At 34.4% G+C, this 19,766-nt stretch overlaps 6 protein-coding genes and 2 pseudogenes across 11 annotated transcripts; all 8 read left to right on the plus strand.

Moving 5' to 3' along the window:
* The first annotated feature begins 435 nt into the window (after positions 1 to 435).
* AT3G21937 lies at positions 436 to 1,415 on the plus strand (annotated as a pseudogene). Its single transcript has one exon.
* A 1,123-nt stretch (positions 1,416 to 2,538) lies between these two features.
* On the plus strand, positions 2,539 to 4,142 carry AT3G21940 (Receptor protein kinase-like protein). 2 transcript variants are annotated; one of them, NM_113090.2, is made up of 2 exons: positions 2,539 to 3,054; positions 3,593 to 4,142. In NM_113090.2, exons 1-2 carry the CDS (start codon positions 2,699 to 2,701, stop codon positions 4,062 to 4,064), a joined length of 828 nt encoding a protein of 275 aa, NP_188832.1. In that variant the 5' UTR covers positions 2,539 to 2,698; the 3' UTR covers positions 4,065 to 4,142. The 2 variants fall into 2 exon arrangements, with proteins under 2 accessions (NP_188832.1, NP_001325552.1); NM_001338556.1 differs by having other exon boundaries at positions 2,975 to 3,054; positions 3,582 to 4,126.
* Positions 4,143 to 5,155: 1,013 nt separating this feature from the next.
* On the plus strand, positions 5,156 to 6,187 carry AT3G21945 (cysteine-rich repeat secretory protein; the record flags this gene model as incomplete). Its single annotated transcript, NM_001338557.1, has 2 exons — positions 5,156 to 5,482; positions 5,719 to 6,187. 2 exons carry the CDS (start codon positions 5,156 to 5,158, stop codon positions 5,851 to 5,853), a joined length of 462 nt encoding a protein of 153 aa, NP_001319615.1. The 3' UTR covers positions 5,854 to 6,187.
* A 924-nt stretch (positions 6,188 to 7,111) lies between these two features.
* On the plus strand, positions 7,112 to 9,386 carry AT3G21950 (S-adenosyl-L-methionine-dependent methyltransferases superfamily protein). Of its 2 annotated transcripts, NM_113091.6 has the most exons (3): positions 7,112 to 7,354; positions 7,958 to 8,611; positions 8,708 to 9,386. In NM_113091.6, the coding sequence occupies exons 1-3, from the start codon at positions 7,289 to 7,291 to the stop codon at positions 9,092 to 9,094; spliced, it is 1,107 nt and encodes a 368-aa protein (NP_188833.4). In that variant the 5' UTR covers positions 7,112 to 7,288; the 3' UTR covers positions 9,095 to 9,386. The 2 variants fall into 2 exon arrangements, with proteins under 2 accessions (NP_188833.4, NP_001327559.1); NM_001338558.1 differs by having other exon boundaries at positions 7,958 to 9,386.
* A 486-nt stretch (positions 9,387 to 9,872) lies between these two features.
* AT3G21960 (Receptor-like protein kinase-related family protein) lies at positions 9,873 to 11,111 on the plus strand. Its single transcript, NM_113092.5, has 2 exons — positions 9,873 to 10,390; positions 10,595 to 11,111. The coding sequence occupies exons 1-2, from the start codon at positions 10,049 to 10,051 to the stop codon at positions 11,039 to 11,041; spliced, it is 789 nt and encodes a 262-aa protein (NP_188834.5). The 5' UTR covers positions 9,873 to 10,048; the 3' UTR covers positions 11,042 to 11,111.
* Positions 11,112 to 13,100: 1,989 nt separating this feature from the next.
* AT3G21965 lies at positions 13,101 to 14,077 on the plus strand (annotated as a pseudogene). 2 transcript variants are annotated; one of them is made up of 3 exons: positions 13,101 to 13,462; positions 13,570 to 13,610; positions 13,699 to 14,077. The 2 variants fall into 2 exon arrangements; another variant differs by having other exon boundaries at positions 13,570 to 14,077.
* A 1,065-nt stretch (positions 14,078 to 15,142) lies between these two features.
* AT3G21970 (cysteine-rich repeat secretory protein, putative (DUF26)) lies at positions 15,143 to 16,552 on the plus strand. The gene is made up of 2 exons (NM_113093.3): positions 15,143 to 15,696; positions 15,924 to 16,552. The coding sequence occupies exons 1-2, from the start codon at positions 15,352 to 15,354 to the stop codon at positions 16,371 to 16,373; spliced, it is 795 nt and encodes a 264-aa protein (NP_188835.1). The 5' UTR covers positions 15,143 to 15,351; the 3' UTR covers positions 16,374 to 16,552.
* A 1,483-nt stretch (positions 16,553 to 18,035) lies between these two features.
* On the plus strand, positions 18,036 to 19,093 carry AT3G21980 (cysteine-rich repeat secretory protein, putative (DUF26); the record flags this gene model as incomplete). Its single annotated transcript, NM_113094.2, has 2 exons — positions 18,036 to 18,359; positions 18,701 to 19,093. The coding sequence occupies 2 exons, from the start codon at positions 18,036 to 18,038 to the stop codon at positions 19,052 to 19,054; spliced, it is 678 nt and encodes a 225-aa protein (NP_188836.1). The 3' UTR covers positions 19,055 to 19,093.
* Between the last annotated feature and the right edge of the window lie 673 nt (positions 19,094 to 19,766).

A 19,766-nucleotide genomic window follows, 5' to 3' on the forward strand; every position in this document is an offset into this window, starting at 1 on the left:
TGAAAATAAGTGTTTGCATTATCAATGATAATGCGACCTTTGTGGTACGTAGCGTGTTTAGTTAAAGAAAGATATATGTAGTTAATGTGTGTATAAGGATAAATAGAGGCAACTTTGAGATTTGTTTTTAATATATAATGCTAGTGAAATGAAGCTGCAAGTTGAAATTCTCTATCAAAATTTACTAAATCTACATGTCGTAATTATATATAACTATAGAATCAATTCAATTAAACTAGACAGACCTTTGTCAACTAAAAGTACTAAAAAAAAAAGTTACTGCAACCATTCTAAATTTCTAATAATTAGCAATTTTGTTTAACACCATCTCCACTCAATATCGAAAATCCCTCGAGTTCTCCTATATAAACATCCCAACTCCTAAAAAAATCCCCCTTTCGGAGAATATAAAATTCCAAAACTATGTATTCGTCAGTATCAAAACGCCTTGTCTCCGTCCATATCTTGGTCGTGGTGGCCTTGCAACTGCTCTTTATCCCAATGTTTTGTCTTTGAACCAGACCAATGCTTATCTGCACCATAAATGCGTCAACGACCAAGGGACGTACAATTCGGGGACTCCATACGAGAAAAACCTCAACAGTCTCATACGTACTATCTCTACCTTAAATTTAAACTTCGGTTTTGTCCACTCGTCCAATGGTGACGCTCCCAACTCTGTCTTCATTAAGCTTCAATGCCGAGGCGACTCTTACTTCTCCAAGTGCCGTTCCTGCCTTGCCACAGCCAACTCCGAGGTAAAGTCATTTCAATATTTTTAATTTGTTGTCACATATTTATACAAAGGTCATCTTTTTTATCAGTGATCCAGATACTCTACTAGATTGGTGTTGTTGAAAAAATACTGCATTTAACACTAGTATAAAAAGTAAAAAATTTATTAATTGTCAGTGCAATATTGTTCTTGATTTTGGTGTCTATATTTATATGACAGATTAGAAGGAGATGTCCAAAAAACAAGGAGAAAATAATATGGTACGATAACTGTGTTCTCGAGATCTCTTCAATCGATACCTTTAACAAGATTGATTACCAGAACAATTTCTTTATGTACAACGCAAAGGATGTGAGCGGCGATATTGAGTTGTTCAACAAGAATACAAGGGATCTCCTTCATGAGCTGAAGGAGAAAGCCAACATTAAGAGCAAGAAGGATTTCATGTATGCGGCAGGGGAGAAGGGTCTTGGGGAAAAAAAGTTGTATGCGATGGTGCAGTGTACGAAAGACTTGACACCTAACAATTGTAATGTGTGTTTAAATTGGATTATGGCGAAGCTTCCTAAATGTTGCAAGGGTAAACAAGGAGGAAGAGTCTTGAGTACGAGTTGTAATTTTAGGTATGAGCTGTACCCTTTTCTTATGATTTGAAGACTACTAAAAGAAAGGACCTTTGTTAGAGCCTCTAACTTAGAGGGTTTCGTTTGGATTGTGTTGCAAATCAGAGGACGTGCTTGAAATGTTGCATCTCTTCACACAAAAGCTTCAACCCTTAAACTGAAGCTGTTATATTGCATTGTAATTGATGAATATATAGATGTGATCATTTCCTTTTTTCACCGTTGATCCAATAATTTTACTCTCTTAGCGACCTTTTTATTTTATGTGTTGTTGGTTGAATTATTTGTTTGTTCTAGTCATTGCACTACTCTCTTAATTTTTTGTCATCATCAAACAAATATAATAAAATCTAGAAGATTTGAATTTAATTTCCACGGTTAGTTAAAATATCACCAAGAAAGCACAAAACACGTATAATTCTACAATTAATGAATTAATTACATCATAAATTAGCCGTTAATCTATATAATGAAACTACAATTGACAAGTTCGAATGGTTTCTAGGTAAATTAAAATGACACGAATAAATACACTTATACACAGCCCAGAGACAAAGAAAAATGCTTTCTCATGTAATTAGAAGTTCAATGTATTCTTGCGTACGTTGACTTTCACAGTTTCACCTCTCTTTAGGTTGTAAAACCAACATTACGTATTAGCTCCACTCAACACATTCCGTACGTTCTTTGAGACTGCATGAAGGGTGTTAGCCATCTGGCTAATTTGCAGCACTGAATATGAAATCTATGAAGCTATTTTGGAGGTCTTAACAAAATTAAATATTAGTACAAATCGTGTGATTTAAAGAGTTTCAAAATCCTAACATTAATAATAGACTAGGAGTCTTATGTATAAATGCTAGGGAGAAGATGTTGATGTTGTAATCTCCATCATATGATAATTTAACCAAAAATATGAAAAACCTTGTAATTTTATTTAACTACGTTATCGAAACTATATTGCCTTCATTATTGCATAATTATGAAGTATTTAAACTAGACAAACCTTTTTTAGAAAAAACAAAACTAGACGAACTTTTGAATATTGACTTTTTCATCGGCACTCCTCTCTCATCGGCGCAAATACCAAGTCTCAACTCCTAACTCCCCTCTCATGTCCTTTACAAACCAAAAACATTTCTTTTAGAAAATTTGTCATGTATAACCAAGAATTGATAACAAACATTCTATAATGATTAGAAAATAGAACTTAAAAATCATATCCACTCAATATTCAAAATCCCCGAGTCTTCAATATAAACATCACTCAAATCCTTTACAATTAACCTAATTTAAAAAACATCCGTCGTTGGGGAAAAAAGGAGAAAAATCAAAAACAATGTCTTCATCGTCTGCATCAAAACTTCTTGGTTCGGTCCTTGTCTTTGCTATGATTTCCGTACAAATCGTTTTTATACACTGTGTTATGTCCCTGAATGAAACCAATTCGCTGAACCAAACCAATGTTTATCTGCACCACATATGCATCAACAGTCAAGGGACATACAAACCAGGGAGTCCATACGAGGAAAACCTCAACCGTGTCATCCGTGCAATATCTATCACAATTTCTAACTATGGTTTCGTTCATGGTTCCAATGGTGATGCTCCCAATACCGTTTTTGGAAAGCTCCAATGTCAGGCGACTCTTACTTGTCCAAGTGCCGCTCTTGCCTCACCACCGCTTTCTCCGAGGTAAAGTAGTTTGAAAATTATTAAGTTTCATGAACTTCTAACTCTACACCGGTTGGCAATGAATGCACTGTCCAATGTCCATGCCCCGTATATATTACGTTTTGTCCATCTCAATGGGATCTTAACACATCTTTGAGATGATAACTCTTATCAGCTGTTGATTACAACTTGAAAATCTCACTCTAAAACCGACAATAAACCCTACTTTGGGATTTATTTGGGTCAACAACCATATTAATATCATTTGTTTTTTTTGTCAAGCGCATTCATTGATCTCCGCAATCATTTGCTTAAAATTCATCATAATTGGCAAAAACAGTTAATATCTCATGTCCTTTTTTTTTTTTTTTGAAGTCTACTTTAGTTTCCTTGTTACTCACTATATGAGATCCCAACAAAAACTATTGATTAATTGTGACATATTTACATTGGTTGACATTTTAGGACTTCTACAAACAAAAACTATTTACATAGTAATTGGTTAATTCCATATTTCTCTTGATTTTGGTGTATATATATTATGACAGCTTCGTGGAAGATGTCCGAAAAACAAGGGGAGAATAATATGGTACGATAATTGTCTTCTAGAGATATCTCCAATTAATTCTTTAGGCAAGATTGATTACGAGTATAATTTCTATATGTACAACGAGAAAGATGTGAACGGCGATACAAATTTGTTCAACAAGAATACGAGGGCTCTCCTCTATAGGCTGAAAGAGAAAGCCACAAGTAAAGAAAACAATAACGGCAAGCAGGACTTACCCGAGATTGGGGGAAAAAGGCTCGGAATGAAGATGTTGTATGCGACAGGAGAGAAAAGTCTCAGGACGATGAAGTTGTACGGAATGGTGCAGTGTACAAAGGACTTATCGATTAAAGATTGCATTGTGTGTTTGAACTGGATTATAGCGAAACTTCCGACATGCTGCAGTAATAAACAAGGGGGTAGAGTTTTGAGTACGAGCTGTAATTTTAGGTACGAGCTTTACCGTTTTGTAAAGACTTGAGACTGTTTGATGAAACCTCCATATGTATATTTTGTTTTCTACTTACGTGTTTTGAGAGAATATAAATTTTATACTCTTTGTGATTTGTTTTCTAACACTTTTTAAGGCTATTGGTAATTTTCACTTTGATTTTTATGAGTTAATTTTTTTTTTTTTTTATAAAAATAAAAATTAAATTAAATAAATCAGTAGCAACTTCCAAGTGAGAAATTCATGTTTTGTCGACTCAAGACACATTCTTTGAGGTTCATTCGTTGTAGATTGATTTAAAATTTATTTGTTGTTTACTGTAGGAGTGGACTGGCTTTACACATGGTTTATGAACAATCATTTTCGAATTTTTTTTTTTTTTCCAACTAATCATTTTCGAATTTTTTTTTTTAAATATCAACACAGTTAAACTTATAGAAAATATACCTAATAGTACAACTTGTCTCAAAATATCAATTAATCAACTAAAATTTTACATAGAAAAATAAAAACCATAAAAACTATTAAACATTAATAAAATGAAACCCATGGGCAATGGAGTATTCGACGAGACGATCGAGAAGTCTAAAAGCTAATGAGATGAACTGAAAGTTGGTATATGTTTACCAACAAAATAAACTATATGTAAATTTAGTCACCAAAATTCCTTCGCTCCCGTGTTTTTTTTTCTTTCTTATAATTATCGAGTGATCCTAAGTGATTTAAATCAGACAAATGATTTTGGTCAGTATGTAAGTTATTCTAAATATATATTATTTGCATGGAGACTGTTCGTGTACAAATATGATTAATTTTGACTTGTTCATTGGTCCTCCTCTTCACTCGCCGCAAATACCAAGTCACAATCCCCCAACATCTCTCTTTTGTCCATTACCGACAATAAAAATATCTTCTAAAAACTGAAATGAGGAATCAAATTTTGTATAATGCAGCCACAAAATAAAAACTAAATGAACCCTTCTCATAATTATCAAATAAACTAACATCGCCAATGAATATCCCATTTCCTAGAATCTCCTACATAATCATCCCAACTTTTTCACAATCTGTATAACAAAGCAAACATCCTCCTTCCGGTAAACATATCAAAATCAAAAACAATGTCTTCATCCTTTGTATATAAAAGCCTCTTTTTGGTCCCTATCTTGGCCGTGGTGGCCATGCAACTCTCATTTGTACAGAGTGTTTTGTCCCTAAACCAGACAAATGAGTATCTACACCATTTATGCCTTAATCGTCAAGGGACATACGAGTCAGGTAGTAAATACGCGAGAGACCTTAACAATCTCATCCAAATGATCTCTATCTCAATTTTAGGTGACGTTGTCGTCTTTAGCGGTGACAATTCCATCTACGTCAAGCTCCAGTGCCGGGGGGACTCCTCCACATCCACGTGCCGCTCTTGCCTTGACACCGCCTTCTCTGGGGTAACGTAATTTGAATATTGTTGATTAGCTGTCACGTACTTGCAAATATAAATGTACACACACATGCATGCACACTAGTTTTTTGGTTGCACCTTACTATCCTGTACTATATTCGGGTGGTTTAGTTGTTGATTGGCATTTTGACAATAGTACCAAACGAAACCATAAATATAATATAGTACCAAAGAAAACAATAGAGCTTGATTTATGTGCCAATATATATGTATATATGACAGGTTAGTAGGAGATGTCTGAACAACAAAGGAAGAATAATATGGTACGACAACTGTGTTCTCACAATTTTAACATTTCATACGTATGGCGAGATCGATTACCAGAACAATTTCTATATTTCAACGCAAAGGATGTGAGCGGTGATGCAAAATCATTCAACGAGAAGACGAGGACTCTCCTCTATAAGCTGAAGGAGAAAGCAAGTAGTAAAGAAAACATCCCCAACAAGAAAAATTACTTATATGCAACAGGGGAGGAAAGTCTCGGGAAGATGAAACTGTACGCAATGGTGCAATGTACGCAAGACTTATCAATTAAAAATTGTAATGTGTGTTTGAACTGGATTCTGGGGAAGCTTCCCAAATGTTGCAACGATAAACAAGGAGGAAGATTTTTGAGTACGAGTTGTAATTTTAGGTATGAGCTTTACCTCTTTGTAAAACTTACGACTATTTAACGAGAGCTTGATATGCATATACTTGTTGTGTTTGAATAAGTTTTCTCAGCTAATATATAGATGTAATTTACTCTTTGTGATATCTTTTGTAACACACCTTTTTAATTAGTCTATTTGCATTAGATGTTAACCAAAAAATGACTATGCGCTTAATAAAAACGGACTACTAAGAATGTAAGTGGGTAAAAATCAATACAAGAATTTTCTTATCAATATCGATAAATGATACAAGAGTTTTGGTCTGGATAGTGAGTGAGAGAGCGATATTCTAAGGTTTTGAAACATCACCAGCGGCTGGCCTCAGGCTGGCCGTTGAGAAGTTATTTCTCCTTCTTCCGATGGCACTAGCCGCATTTCCAACTGTATGATTGACATTCCTTCTATCTCAACTTTAAAGTTGGACGTTCATATCATGTTTTATAAAATACAAAAGTAACTTTCAAAAAAAAAAAAAGAGATAAATTTTTACATAAAGACAATGAAAATAAATTAGGATTCAAACTCCTATGCGATGTCGCAAAGAAAATGTGGTAAAATTTGTCGTATCAAATTTATTTCAATCATCTATTGTATAGTTAGTGTACTATATATTAAATATTATATTTTTGAATAAACATATACTGAAATCATCTAATAATCTTCACCACAAAATCTGATTTAGCAAATAAGTTTAATAACATAAAGAGAAACTTTAAAGGAAGCAAATTACAACATAACCTCTAAAAATTTACTCGATAAATCGTCATATTTTTTCAGTTTCAAATTATTTCTTTGGTACATTAATAATTCTAAAATATCAGTCTTGACAATGTTAATTTATAAAGGTTTTACAATATTTGTTTTGTCGGCAAAATAAAGAGGAAAAATTTTGGAATAACACACACAGTAAAAAACCAGGTCCTTCCATATCTTTCATTTTGTTGACCCATACGAATCTTCTTCATTAATAAAAACAACTTTCAAAGATTTCCATGATCCATATGTCTTGTCAATAATTCATGTATTCCTAAAGATCTTATTTTTTCACCCCTTTTGTGTTTATATATATGTACCCCAATGTCGATATTCATGATTACATCTGATCAAATCAAATTGTGATATTTAGAGACTCTCTCATGGGTGTTGTTAGCATGAAGGGTGGAGATGGAGAACACAGTTATGCAAATAATTCCGAGGCGCAGGTATGTACTTCTCTATAACATATCTATGAACCATAATTAAGCTTCGGCAATTATATATTGCATATCAATAATTCACTATACTATTAGATGATCTGAATGATAATTTCTCTGATCTATATTTAGTAGATAATGTCCCACGCTACTTTAAATTATATTTTTACATTTTCTGGTTGAAAACGATAATATATTCAATCTATATGTTGGTTAGATCAAGAGTCGAGTTTTTGGTTTACAAATAATAATTTTTAATTTAAAGTATATATAGTTGTATAATAGAATTCTCAAAATTTATTAAATATGATAGTGCTCATTTCATTAGTGGAATTCTTACACATAATATTAAAATTGAATTGTCAAATGATATTATTTACCAAAATGTTGTTTGATATTAAAAATAATGAAAATTTGTTTTTGTTTAATTTTATTGATAAACTAGTATGTTTTGGTTATAAAGATGGAGGAGAAATTAATCTAGATTTTTTTTTTTTTCTTCTGGTATCAAATGTGTGTGTGTGTTTTTTGTTTCTTTCTTTTGTTGATTCAAAAAGCTTGAATCAACAAATGTTAAAAAGTGTGATAAAATTTCGCTTTTTAACTTCTTAGAAAAGTATTACTTCTGATGCAAAACCGGAGGTGATGAAAAGCGTAAACGAAATGATAGTGAAAATGGATTTTCCTGGTTGCATCAAAGTGGCTGACTTGGGATGCTCTTCCGGAGAAAATACATTCTTGGTTATGTCCGAAATCGTTAACACAATCATTACAACATACCAACAAAATGGTCAAAATCTACCGGAGATCGATTGTTGCCTGAACGATCTTCCAGAGAACGACTTCAACACAACTTTCAAGTTGATCCCTTCCTTCCACGAGAAGCTGAAGATGAATGTTAAAGGAAATTGCTATGTCTCAGGATGCCCAGGCTCATTCTACACAAGGCTTTTCCCAAGCAAATCTCTTCATTTTGTCCATTCATCTTTTTGTCTCCATTGGCTTTCTAAAGTTCCTGATGGGCTTGAGGAAAATAAGAAGAACGTGTATCTTAGAAGTCCATGCCCTCCAAATTTGTACGAGAGTTATTGGAATCAGTTTAAGAAAGATTTCTCAATGTTTCTAAGAATGCGTGCGGAAGAGACAATGCCTAGTGGACGCATGGCTCTCACTTTAGTTGGCAGAAAAACTTTGGACCCTTTATCCAAAGAGTGTTTCAAAGATTGGTCGTTGGTTTCTGATTCCCTCCTCGATTTGGTGTCTGAGGTACTTACTACAGTCACACTTCTTAATTTTTTTGGTAACCTAAAAGTTCTGATCGTAGTTATAATAATATACTGGAGGAGTATTTTGAGTGTGCAGGGAGTTGTGAAGGAATCAGATTTGGAATCTTTCAACTTGCCGTATTACAGTCCTGATGAAAGTGAGGTGAAGGAAGTTATCGAGAACGAGGGCTCATTCGAGATCAAAAATTTTGAGACAATATTTGGACTTCTCTTTTCATACAAAACTGGTCATAGTGAAGTGAAAGATGATGATGATGATGTGGACCATTCACGTCGATTTGAAGTGGTTAAAACGAGGGCTAATATGACAAGATCCATCATTGAACCGATGCTTGTTGCTCATTTTGGAGAAGCCATTATTGATCGGCTCTTTGACAAGTATATATATCATGCATGTCAACGTTACGATACCTTGCGCAACAAACCAACCGTTAATTTCTTTGTTTCGTTGACTAGGAAGTGATGGATCGTCGCTCTATTGCTGCCAATAATTGATGAAAAATAAAGGATAATAATGATCCTTGGTGATGACTGGCTACCCCAGCCAATATTAATATGTTATTTATTGTGCCTTTAATTTCCCTGTTATGTATTGGTGTGCTTTGAATGTGTTTGAATTTCATTATCTGTCTCAATAAAACCAGCTACATCCATTTATTTCGTAAGGACTCAATTTTATCACCCCCTTGTATGAAAACGTTTTTTTTTTCCGATGTATCAAATTATTTTTAGATATATTATAAGTTGTGTTTGAATTTAGAAATCTTTTTTTTTTCAAATTTATTTAGGTGTAAAAACTTGCACAGCATTTAAAATGAAACAAAATGAGTAATAAATTAATCTTATTTAGGTTTTGTTATGTATTGTGATGACTGAAATAATGGGGTTTGGATCTAGACATTTCTGATTTGTCTAGTGTCCATGCATCGATCATATTTTTCATATAATATTACATAAAAGAAAAGAACAATAGAGAAATAGTGTGGTTACTAGATTTTGTTTAAAATTTATTTGTGTGCAGTTTTATTTTTGGTGTAAATGTTAAGACGATATTTGTGTGTAGTTGTGGTTATGCGATTCTAAAATATATGACTTTTTCTTTGGCCCTTCCCCTCCCCTCGCCGCAAATACCAAGTCTATAGCCCAACTCCTGTCAAACAAATTATCAGAAAAACAATTAAAATAAACCTCTCTATGTCTTTTACAAACTAAAAACCTTTCTTTTAGACACTACAATCATTAATCGAAATACATATTATGCAATCAGAAAATTAAAAACACAACAAAGTTTTAATGATTATCGAATTAGAAAAAGAGAAACAAAATTTTACTCCGTATCAAAAAATCGCTAAAGTCTCCTATATAATCATTCCAACTCCATGATTGATTTTAAAATCCCCATATCAAATCCGATACGATGTCTTTATCCTCTTCTGTAACGAAACATCTTATTTCGGCCTCCATATTAGCCATAGTGGCAATGCAACTCCCTTCTGTACACAGTGTTTTATCCCTAAACGAGACCAATGCATATCTGCACCACATATGCATTAACGGTGAAGGGACATTCAAGTCGGGGAGTCCATACGAGAAAGAAATCAAACAACTCATTGATTTTTTGTCATCGTTTATCAAAGACTATAGTTTTGTCCACGGCGTTAGTGGTATTGGTCCCGATGATATCAACGTCAAGTTCCAGTGCCGAGGCGATACCTTACAAGCCAAGTGCCGCTCTTGCCTCGCCACCGCCTTCTCCGAGGTAATGTGATAATTTTCTGTCATATATATACGTATATATATATAAATGTACGTCACTCGTCAGGTTTGGTTATATCTTAGCATTCTGATAATATTGGATTTGTTTAATTGAGATAATACTAATTAGCAATTTAATTGTTGTAAATTATATATTACATAGTATAAAAAACCCAATAGTTCTTGATTATTGTGATATATATGACAGATTCGTAGTAAATGTCCGAACAACAAAGGGAGAATAATATGGTACGATAACTGTCATCTCGACCTTTCGTCAATCTATACATATGGCCAGATCGATTACAAGAACAATTTCTATATGTACAACGCGAAGGATGTGAGGGGCGATAAAAAGTCTTTCTACAAGAACATGAAGGCATTCCTTCATAAGCTAAAGGCGAAAGCAAGTAGTAAGGAAAACAAACCCTACGTGAAAGACTATATGTATGCAGCAGGAAGGGAAAGTCTTGGGACGGTGAAATTGTACGCAATGGTGCAGTGTACGCAGGACTTATCGCTTAAAAATTGCACTGTGTGTTTGGACTGGATTATGACGAAGCTTCCCGAATGCTGCAATGGTAAACAAGGAGGAAGAGTTTTGAGTCCAAGCTGTAATTTTAGGTATGAGCTATATCCTTTTGTAGAAAATTAAGGCTATTTTAATGAGAGTTATATATATATATATATATATACTTTTTGTGTTTGAATAAGTATTTTGAGCAGATAATTTTTTTCTTAGCTCTTTTGCAATTTAGTTTGTATAACACTTTTGAGAGTATTTGCATTAGATGTTCAACCAAAAATAAAAAGTACGCCCTAGCTAGATATATTGTCCAAGATGGCTTACGGTTTTGTGTATGCATGGTTTGTTATTATCTATCAACCAAATTAATTAAAAAAAACAAAAATCAATTTCATTTCGTCTTATGCTTTAAGAGTTCATCCGATATCATGCATCCAATCCATTATCTGCTAAAGCTCAGGTCTGCTTCTATTTTAATTTTGTTCATATCTAGCCAATCTTTGTGTGCATTATCGGAACCCATTGTTCATGAACTGCAATTGGTACGATATGTCTCATTGTTGCTATGGTTGTTCGAAAGCTTTATAAGAACCTTGCCACTTGATTCACCTATGGTCATTGGTCTTGAAATAATAAGATTGATTATTGAAGTTTTTAGACCGAAGAATATCGGCATTATGATCCCGCCTCTAAGGAGCGGTGATTACCGATGTTCTTCCAATCCCTCTTGTTCGTTTTATCTGAATACTAAGACCAAGCGATTGCAAATTAACAACTTTATGGGTATTATTCAAGAAACAAGAAGTTTGAGGAAGAACGGCATTATGATCCCGTCCCCAAGGAGCGGTGATTACTGATGCTTCCTCAACTTTTCATCCCCTTATTTCCTGATAACCGAGCCCAATCATGTGCATATTATCAACTTCAAGGATAACGTTCTTTCACCTAAAAGCTTGAAGCTCAGGTTTGGTTACCTTTTTCATGTGTCAAGCCGAAGACAAACTTTGTGTGAAATTCTTAATCTCCATGGTCATGTGAGAGAGAATCCACATGTTCTGTTACGACTTGTCTCCCATCCTCTGTGAACCATGACTCTAGCTTCCATATGCTATGTTTTGTCTAAGCTGAATGCTCTATCCACGACAACTCTAGCTTGCAATCTTAAGCATCAGATCACCATCACCTTAGCTCGATTCTATGTCAAAGCGCTACTTCGTGTAGATTTTCTCGTGCCGGCGAGATCGCAGACTTTGATCCCATCTTTAACGCCACTCTGTCTCTTGACTGCGGCCATTTGTTCATCTATCGACTCGTTCTTGGAAGAATTGTCGATGACCTTTGATCTTACATGTACCAAAAAGCTAGTTAGCTTTCGGCTCAAAGCTCTCAAGGATCTCTTGTGTTTTTACCTTATCTATCCTTCTTTCTATCTTATGTTGGCATTAGGGAATGCTTTTATTAGCTGTATTGTAAACATTAGAATCTCAGATTCTGTCTCTGTACTTGGTTTCTATCATCACTGAATGAAATCAAGCCTTTGTTCAAAAAAAAAAAAAAAAAAAAGACTTTGCCCTAGTAATTCTTAAAAAGAGAAGTTCCTTTAAAAAAAAAAAAAAAAAAAACCCTAGATACATACAAACGTAACAGTAATAATAGACGAGAGAATATGTCTAAAGGTAACGAGATGAAACTGAAAGTTAGAATCTTATCATATTTTTGCCAATAAATAAAGACTTGCATTATCGTGTGATTTTTTGGTGATAGTTGACTTCATCATTATCATGTGCTTTAAGAGATCAAAATCAGACAAACCTTATCAGCCGTTACTTATAGGCTTATAACTCCACTACACATTCAGTCGGTACGTTATTACTTATTGATTAATTCCATGGAAACTTATAGTGTACGAAGCTATTACAAAAGGTGTAAAAAATTGAAAATTCAGTGTAGAGTAATTTCACATTTTAAGAGTTTTAACTTTGACTTTTTTTCATTGGTACTCCTTTTCCCTCGCCGATAATACCTAGTCTCAACCCCAAATTAACTCATCTCTCATGTCGTTAGACTATTGACATTTATTCTTGAAACTGAAATAAGAAATCGAACTTTGTATTTGGTAACCAAAACACATAAATACTACAACACATTATAATACTTATCCACTGTCTCCAAGATTGATGTGATAAAAACAGAGGCCTTCTCCGGAGAAATAGAAAGATGTCTTCATCCTTTTTATCAAGACCCCTCGTTTCGGTCTATGTCTTCGCCATGGTGACCATGCAACTCCTTTTTATGCAAAGTGTTTTGTCCCTAAACCAGACCAATGCGTATCTGAACCACATATGCATCAAAGGTGAAGGGATAGTCAAGGGGAGTTCGTACGAAGGATCAGTCAAAAGTGTCATCGATCATATGTCAACCTATCTTGACTATGGTTTTGTCAACGGCGCCGGTAGTGATGGCCCCACTAATATCTATGCCAAACTCCAGTGCCGGGCGGATGCCTCTGAATCCAAATGCCGCTCTTGCCTCGCCACCGCCTTCTCAGAGGTAAGGACATTTCAACATTATCGTTTAGATGTCATATATACTTACATATATAAATGCATGTAAATATGTCAGTTCTTATTGTGGCTAAATATATGTATTTATGACAGATTCGTAAGAAATGTCCGAACTACAAAGGGAGAATAATATGGTACGACAACTGTCTTCTGGACATTTCATCGATCTATACCCTTGCTGAAATCGATTAGCGACACATTTTCAATATGTACAACGCGAAGGATGTGAGCAGCGATACAATGGCGTTCAACAAGAACACGAGGGCTCTTCTCTATGCGCTGAAGGAGAAAGCAATTAGTAAAAAAGAACTACCTTATAGGAGAGACTACTTGTATTCAGCGGGGGAGGAAAGCCTCGGGAAAAAAAAAGTGTACGCAATGGTACAGTGTACGAAGGACTTATCAGCTAAAAATTGTAGTGTCTGTTTGAGTTATATTTTGTCGAAGCTTCCCAAATGCTGCAAGGGTAAACAAGGAGGAAGTGTTTTGAGTCCGAGCTGTAATTTTAGGTATGAGCTTTACCCTTTTGTGAAGACTTGAGACTCTTTGATGAGAGCCCCATATGTATATTGTTGTAGTTTGAAGAAGAGCTTTGAGCAAATAGATAGTACTATACTTTTTTTATTGCTTATACTAAAGCACAAGTTAATTTTATTTTCTTTGAGATGTTGCAACGAGAAAATATTTAAGAGCTTTTACTTTCATCCAAATGAAAAATGTGTGAATAAGCTTAAATGTGTAAGGTCTAGAGGATTTGTAATTCATTGAACTTTCTGATTCAATGATGATTATCTACAACATACAGCAATAAAAGGAGTAAAAATTTGGTACTATCCTCTGTTTTTTTTTTCCTTCCCGACTCCAATCCTTAGTTTTCACCAGTGTACGTTCTTGCAATTTTGCCGCTATACACTCTGACGTCTTCCCTAATATCCCCTCTTATATCTTCTCCGATATTTTCACCGGAATGGCTATGGTTAATTTGTTATGTTGGACAACAAAAGGATGGAAATATTTGCAGAGTTTATATTTTCAACTTCTTATCAGCGAGTTTGCTTTGTTAATCTTACTTTCCTCACACATGTCAGTATAAACGAAGACTTCAGACAAGAGAAAGTCTATTTACTATAGTGTCTTGTGTCCCATTCGGGTGACTAACATGTTTAGACTTCATAGTCCTGTTTTGCATTTTAATCAGATACCAAGATATGATTTTAATGTGAATAAAATAAAAGTATTTTACAAGTTTATGTAATTTTTATGATAATATGTGCTTTAAATCAAAATATCTTATAAAGTGAAACGGTGAAAACATAATTTTCCACATATTATTATTTTCTATGTAATGGTACAAACCACATATATTTTCCAAGTCCCAAAGTTGGATTATTTACATGATGACTTTGTATTTTTTGTTGTAATATATCCAATCTATTTTAAGAAAAAGGGATTCTTGTCATTACATAACTACATAATAAACTAATAATACCTTCATTTCAGGTTGATAGTGCGAACGTATCGTGTGACTCTAAGATATTAAAATCCGACAAACATTCGAACTTTGACTATTTCATCTGCGCTCTTTTCTTGGCGCAAATACCAAGTCTCAACGTCCAACTCCTCTCTCTTTTCTTACAGACTAATAGAACATGTGTTATATATAGAAATAAAATGATCAATCGAATTTGTATATAAGGTCAATATTTCCACCAATTCTAATATTGTTAAAAAAAAAAAAAAAACAGCTTCATTTAAGGTCCAACATCCCTCATCATCAAGTCTCCATTATAAACATTCGAACTCCTCGACGATTTATCTCATAATAAACAGGAACAAAACACAATCTCCAGAAAAAAAAATCAAGAAACCAATAATATGTCTTCAAATATTTTTGGATCGGTCCCTATTTTGGTCGTGGTGGCTATACAACTTCTTCTTGTACACAATGTTTCTTCCCAGAACGTTACCAATGACTATTTGAACCACCAATGCAACAACACCCAAGGGAGATACACGCATGGGAGTACGTTTGAGAAGAACCTCAACCAAGTTCTTCATAACATCTCTAACCTCGATCTTAGATACGGTTACGCCTACGTCTCTAATGTTGTGGCTTACAAAGTTAGCAAGGATCCCAACATTGTCTTCGTTTTGCTCCAGTGCCGCGGTGACTCCTTTGGGTCCAAATGCCACTCCTGCCTCAGCACAGCCGTCTCTGGGGTAATTTCACTTCAATATTATATTAGAAGTCACATATTTCCATATAGAAATGTGCAATCATATTCAAATCATAGTGGTGATTATATAAAAGATCTATGATGAACTAATAACGTTTAATTAATAAAACTAATACACATTTAAGGCTAGTACAAAATAAATACATGTAAATTAGTCCATGCAATGATGTTCTTGACTGTGGATCTCTAATTAACAAATATATATGACAGCTTCGTGAGAGATGTCCAGGAAACAGAGGAGCAACAATATGGTACGACCAATGTCTTTTGGAGATTTCTTCGGTGGATTCCGAGGGGAGGATCCATTACAAACGTATGTTCTATATGCAAAACCCGACGAACGTCACCAACGATCCCAAACGGTTCGAAGATAAAAGAAGGGATCTCCTCCACAAGCTAATGCTGGAAGCCACCAAGGATAGCAAGGAAAACGGCGCCAAGGGACTGTTGTACGCAGTGGGTGAGATGAGGATTGGAAGAAATAAGATGTATGCAATGGTGCAGTGTACGCAAGACTTATGGCAGACTGGTTGCCATGTGTGTCTAGAATGGATTACGCAGATGAAATATGGAGAGTTCTTCTACCGTAAACCAGGAGGGAGAGTTTGTGGTAGGAGTTGTAGCTTTAGGTATGAGCTTTACCCTTTTCTTAGAAGGTAAATGACTTTTTTCTTTCTATTTAGTCTGAGCTCCATTTCTCTCCCCCTCTCACTCTCTCATATATTGCGAAGTGTTTAAATAAAGTCAATGGGTGAATAAAAAATGTCTACTCTTTGTGGTTTTGTATAACACATATTCTAATTAACTCTACTTGTTTGATTTTATTTTTTCTCTAAAAGAAAAAAAAAAAAAAAACTCAGGAGAAACCGTATGGTTTGGAGAATTCTTCCAACTATCTATTTGAAGTATGTAACACAAATTCAAAACTGTATGTTATTATTAGTTTTTATAAACAGATCATGGTCATGTTCTAATCTACGGTCATGTTCATGGACCAGATCACTACATTGTTGAAATCGTCGGATTTGAACATATTTAGATTAGCGTTGGAGTTTAGTTAAGTCGTTATACTAAAGATTTTTCTGCAATATATTTCCGACGTAATAAAATTTTCATTATTTATCCGTAAAGATGATTGCAATTCCATAATTTGATAGTGACAATGGTTACCTAAATCTTTATATTTTTTTATTTTTTTATCAATCTTATATACTTCTGAATAGCTAATTAATTGGTGGGCTAAAATAGAATTTCTCACTACGTGGACGCTAAAACGTTTTTGAAAAATATCACTATTCGACCAAGAAAAAATATCACGTTTTTGAAAAATATCACTATTATACTTATGACAAAAATAGGTCACAAAATTAATTCAAATCCACCCCTTAGCTAAATATAAAATATAATAATGTGTAAGCTAATTTCATACTCCAGATATATCACTTCCGAAATTTATTGGATGAAATGAAGAAGCATGCATAAATTCTGAACTAATGCAACAACTACATTTCCTAACAGCAAAATTACGACATCTCATCTTCCCTCATTTTCGTAGGAAGTTAGGCAATGTAAAGACTACTTGGTTCCGGACCGAAACTTGGTCCTCCGAGACATCATCCACATGCATGGATCAGCTACACTTGGTATTACCTTGACGTCAATAGTTGTCGACGTATTGAAATAATGGTAACTAAATCATCCGTAAACTCAATCTGAAACTTAAGTAAATATTCTACAATTTCTCCTTTCAACAACCTTTTTGAATGATGAAGTCAATTCCTCTTTGTGACTGTTCGACGACAAAGAGCACAAATCCGTTGACAGTAATTAGAAGATGTGGAAAGAAAATCGAGTTTCCACGCACCCTATGTGGACTGGTTCCCTCTAGTTTGGAATGTATGTTCAAACAAATTTGAATTTATTTTGTATTCATGTACGTAGTAGACATTTAAATTTATTAGTAGACGGAAATTCATATACATATGGACTACGGATAAATTAAACACTCCCTTTCTTTCAGGCAGAGACCGAACGTATTGTGTGATTAAAAATACACAAACATTCAAACTATGACTTTTTCATAGGCGCTCCTCGTCCTTCGCCACAAATACGTACTATTAACATTTCTTTCTTTTTAAATAGCTAGAGAGTAAAATGATCAATCGAATTTTTTGAAGGCAACAACAGAATAAGAAAATTCCAGCAACATCTTCACTTAATAGCCATAATACCTCGAGTCTCCTATATAAACATTCCCACTCCTCAACGTTTCATCTAATGAAAAAACACCATCTCCGGTTAAAAGATCAAAGATCCCAAACAATGATTTCAAAATTTGGATCGGTCCATATCTTGGCTGTGGTAGCCATACAACTCCTAATTATACCAAGCGTTTCGTCCCTTAACCTTACAAATGCGTATTTGCACCACAAATGTAACAACACCGAAGGAAAATATAGCCACGGGAGTGCGTTTGAGAAATATATCAACTTAGCTCTCCGTGCCATCGATTCAGACAATTATCTCAATGGTTTTGCCTACATCGAGAGAGGTGAGGATCCCAATAAAGTCTTCGTCATGTACCAATGTCGCGGCGACTCCTACGGGTCTAAGTGCAAATCCTGCATAAGCGCTGCCATCTCTGGGGTAATTGTCACTTCAATTTTATTAGTTAACCGTCATACATTTACATTTTAAAATTGCGAGCACAAACACATGTCATTTTGTTTTGGTTAAGATCTTAGAGATATATCCAATGATCCTGACACTCTACATAGATGGATGAATTGAGACTAAAAATGATAAAAGATTGTGACCATAACTAAAAAAATGAAGATTAAACAATGCAATATTGTTCTTAACCGCGATGTCACATGTATGGATACGTATATGACAGCTTCGTAGGAGATGTCCAAAAAGCAAGGGGGCAGTAATATGGTATGACCAATGTCTTTTTGAGATATCTACCAATCAACTCCTTCAATAAGATTGATTACGAGAACGATTTCTATTTGTCCAACCCGAACGACGTGAACGATAAGGAGTTGTTCAACAAGGAGACCTCGGCTCTCTTGGAGGAGCTAACAAATAAAGCCACTGATAAAAATAACATGATAGGCAATAAATTTGTGCTGTACGCGGCAGGGGATAAGAGAATTGGAACGAAGAATGTGTATGCAATGGTGCAATGTACGAAAGACTTAGTGACTACAACTTCTGCTGCGTGTTTCGAATGGATTTTCAAGATGTTTTCAAAGTGCTGTGAAGGAAAGCAAGGAGGGAGAGTTTTGGGTACGAGCTGTAACTTTAGGTATGAGTTATATCCCTTTCTTAGAAATTAACGACTGTACAGTGAGTGCTCTACATAAAATAAAAGGGGTCCAGAGCCAAAATATGGTCTTATACATTGGTTGTGTTTAATAGTTGAGCGAATAAATGTATTTCCTCTTTGTGATTCGTTTTGTATATTTTCGTTTGTTAGCATAACTCATTAAAAGAAGAAGAAGTTGTATTTAGGTTTTTAAACTAACTAATTTGAAAAATCAAAGTATTTCTAATTCCCACTTCATTATTTTCATTTTTCACCCACAGTCTCCTTCTTTCACACTATTTGGTTTATAACTAATTAGATAGATAGTGAAATAAATCTCACCCTTTCACACGAAAGAAGAAGCCAAAAGGAAGGGGAGAAGCTCATATGCCCAAAATACATTTTTTTAATTCTAAATCTGAAATGATGAATCAAATTTGGTTTATAATAGCCAGAAAATGATATGGCAAAGTAAATGTATTATAATTATGAATTAAAATGATTTTCAGCTTTTTTTCTTCTTTTTGTAAAATTATCTAGTTACAGACAAATTTAAGAGTAATAGTAAACGAAGAAGTCATATATACAAAATGCTAAAGAGATGAAACTGTATGTTTAGAATGCAATTAAATCTGAGAATTAAGTTCATTTTCAGGTTACAAAATTTGACTTTTTCATAGGCAATCCTCTTCCCTTGCCGAAAATACCAAGTCTCAACGGCCACCTCCTCCTCTCCTGCATTA

Source organism: Arabidopsis thaliana, chromosome 3, assembly GCF_000001735.4.
Source record: "Arabidopsis thaliana chromosome 3, partial sequence".
Classification (NCBI taxonomy): Eukaryota; Viridiplantae; Streptophyta; class Magnoliopsida; order Brassicales; family Brassicaceae; genus Arabidopsis; species Arabidopsis thaliana.

Bases quoted from the DNA above. Each gene is read 5' to 3' on its own strand.
- AT3G21940 (NM_113090.2), top strand. From the start codon at position 2,699: ATGTCTTCATCGTCTGCATCAAAACTTCTTGGTTCGGTCCTTGTCTTT. The intron at 3,055-3,592 runs GTAAAGTAGTTT...GCTTCGTGGAAG, and splicing joins TCACCACCGCTTTCTCCGAG to ATGTCCGAAAAACAAGGGGA.
- AT3G21950 (NM_001338558.1), top strand. From the start codon at position 7,289: ATGGGTGTTGTTAGCATGAAGGGTGGAGATGGAGAACACAGTTATGCA. The intron at 7,355-7,957 runs GTATGTACTTCT...TTAACTTCTTAG, and splicing joins CAAATAATTCCGAGGCGCAG to AAAAGTATTACTTCTGATGC.
- AT3G21960 (NM_113092.5), top strand. From the start codon at position 10,049: ATGTCTTTATCCTCTTCTGTAACGAAACATCTTATTTCGGCCTCCATA. The intron at 10,391-10,594 runs GTAATGTGATAA...TATATATGACAG, and splicing joins TCGCCACCGCCTTCTCCGAG to ATTCGTAGTAAATGTCCGAA.
- AT3G21970 (NM_113093.3), top strand. From the start codon at position 15,352: ATGTCTTCAAATATTTTTGGATCGGTCCCTATTTTGGTCGTGGTGGCT. The intron at 15,697-15,923 runs GTAATTTCACTT...TATATATGACAG, and splicing joins TCAGCACAGCCGTCTCTGGG to CTTCGTGAGAGATGTCCAGG.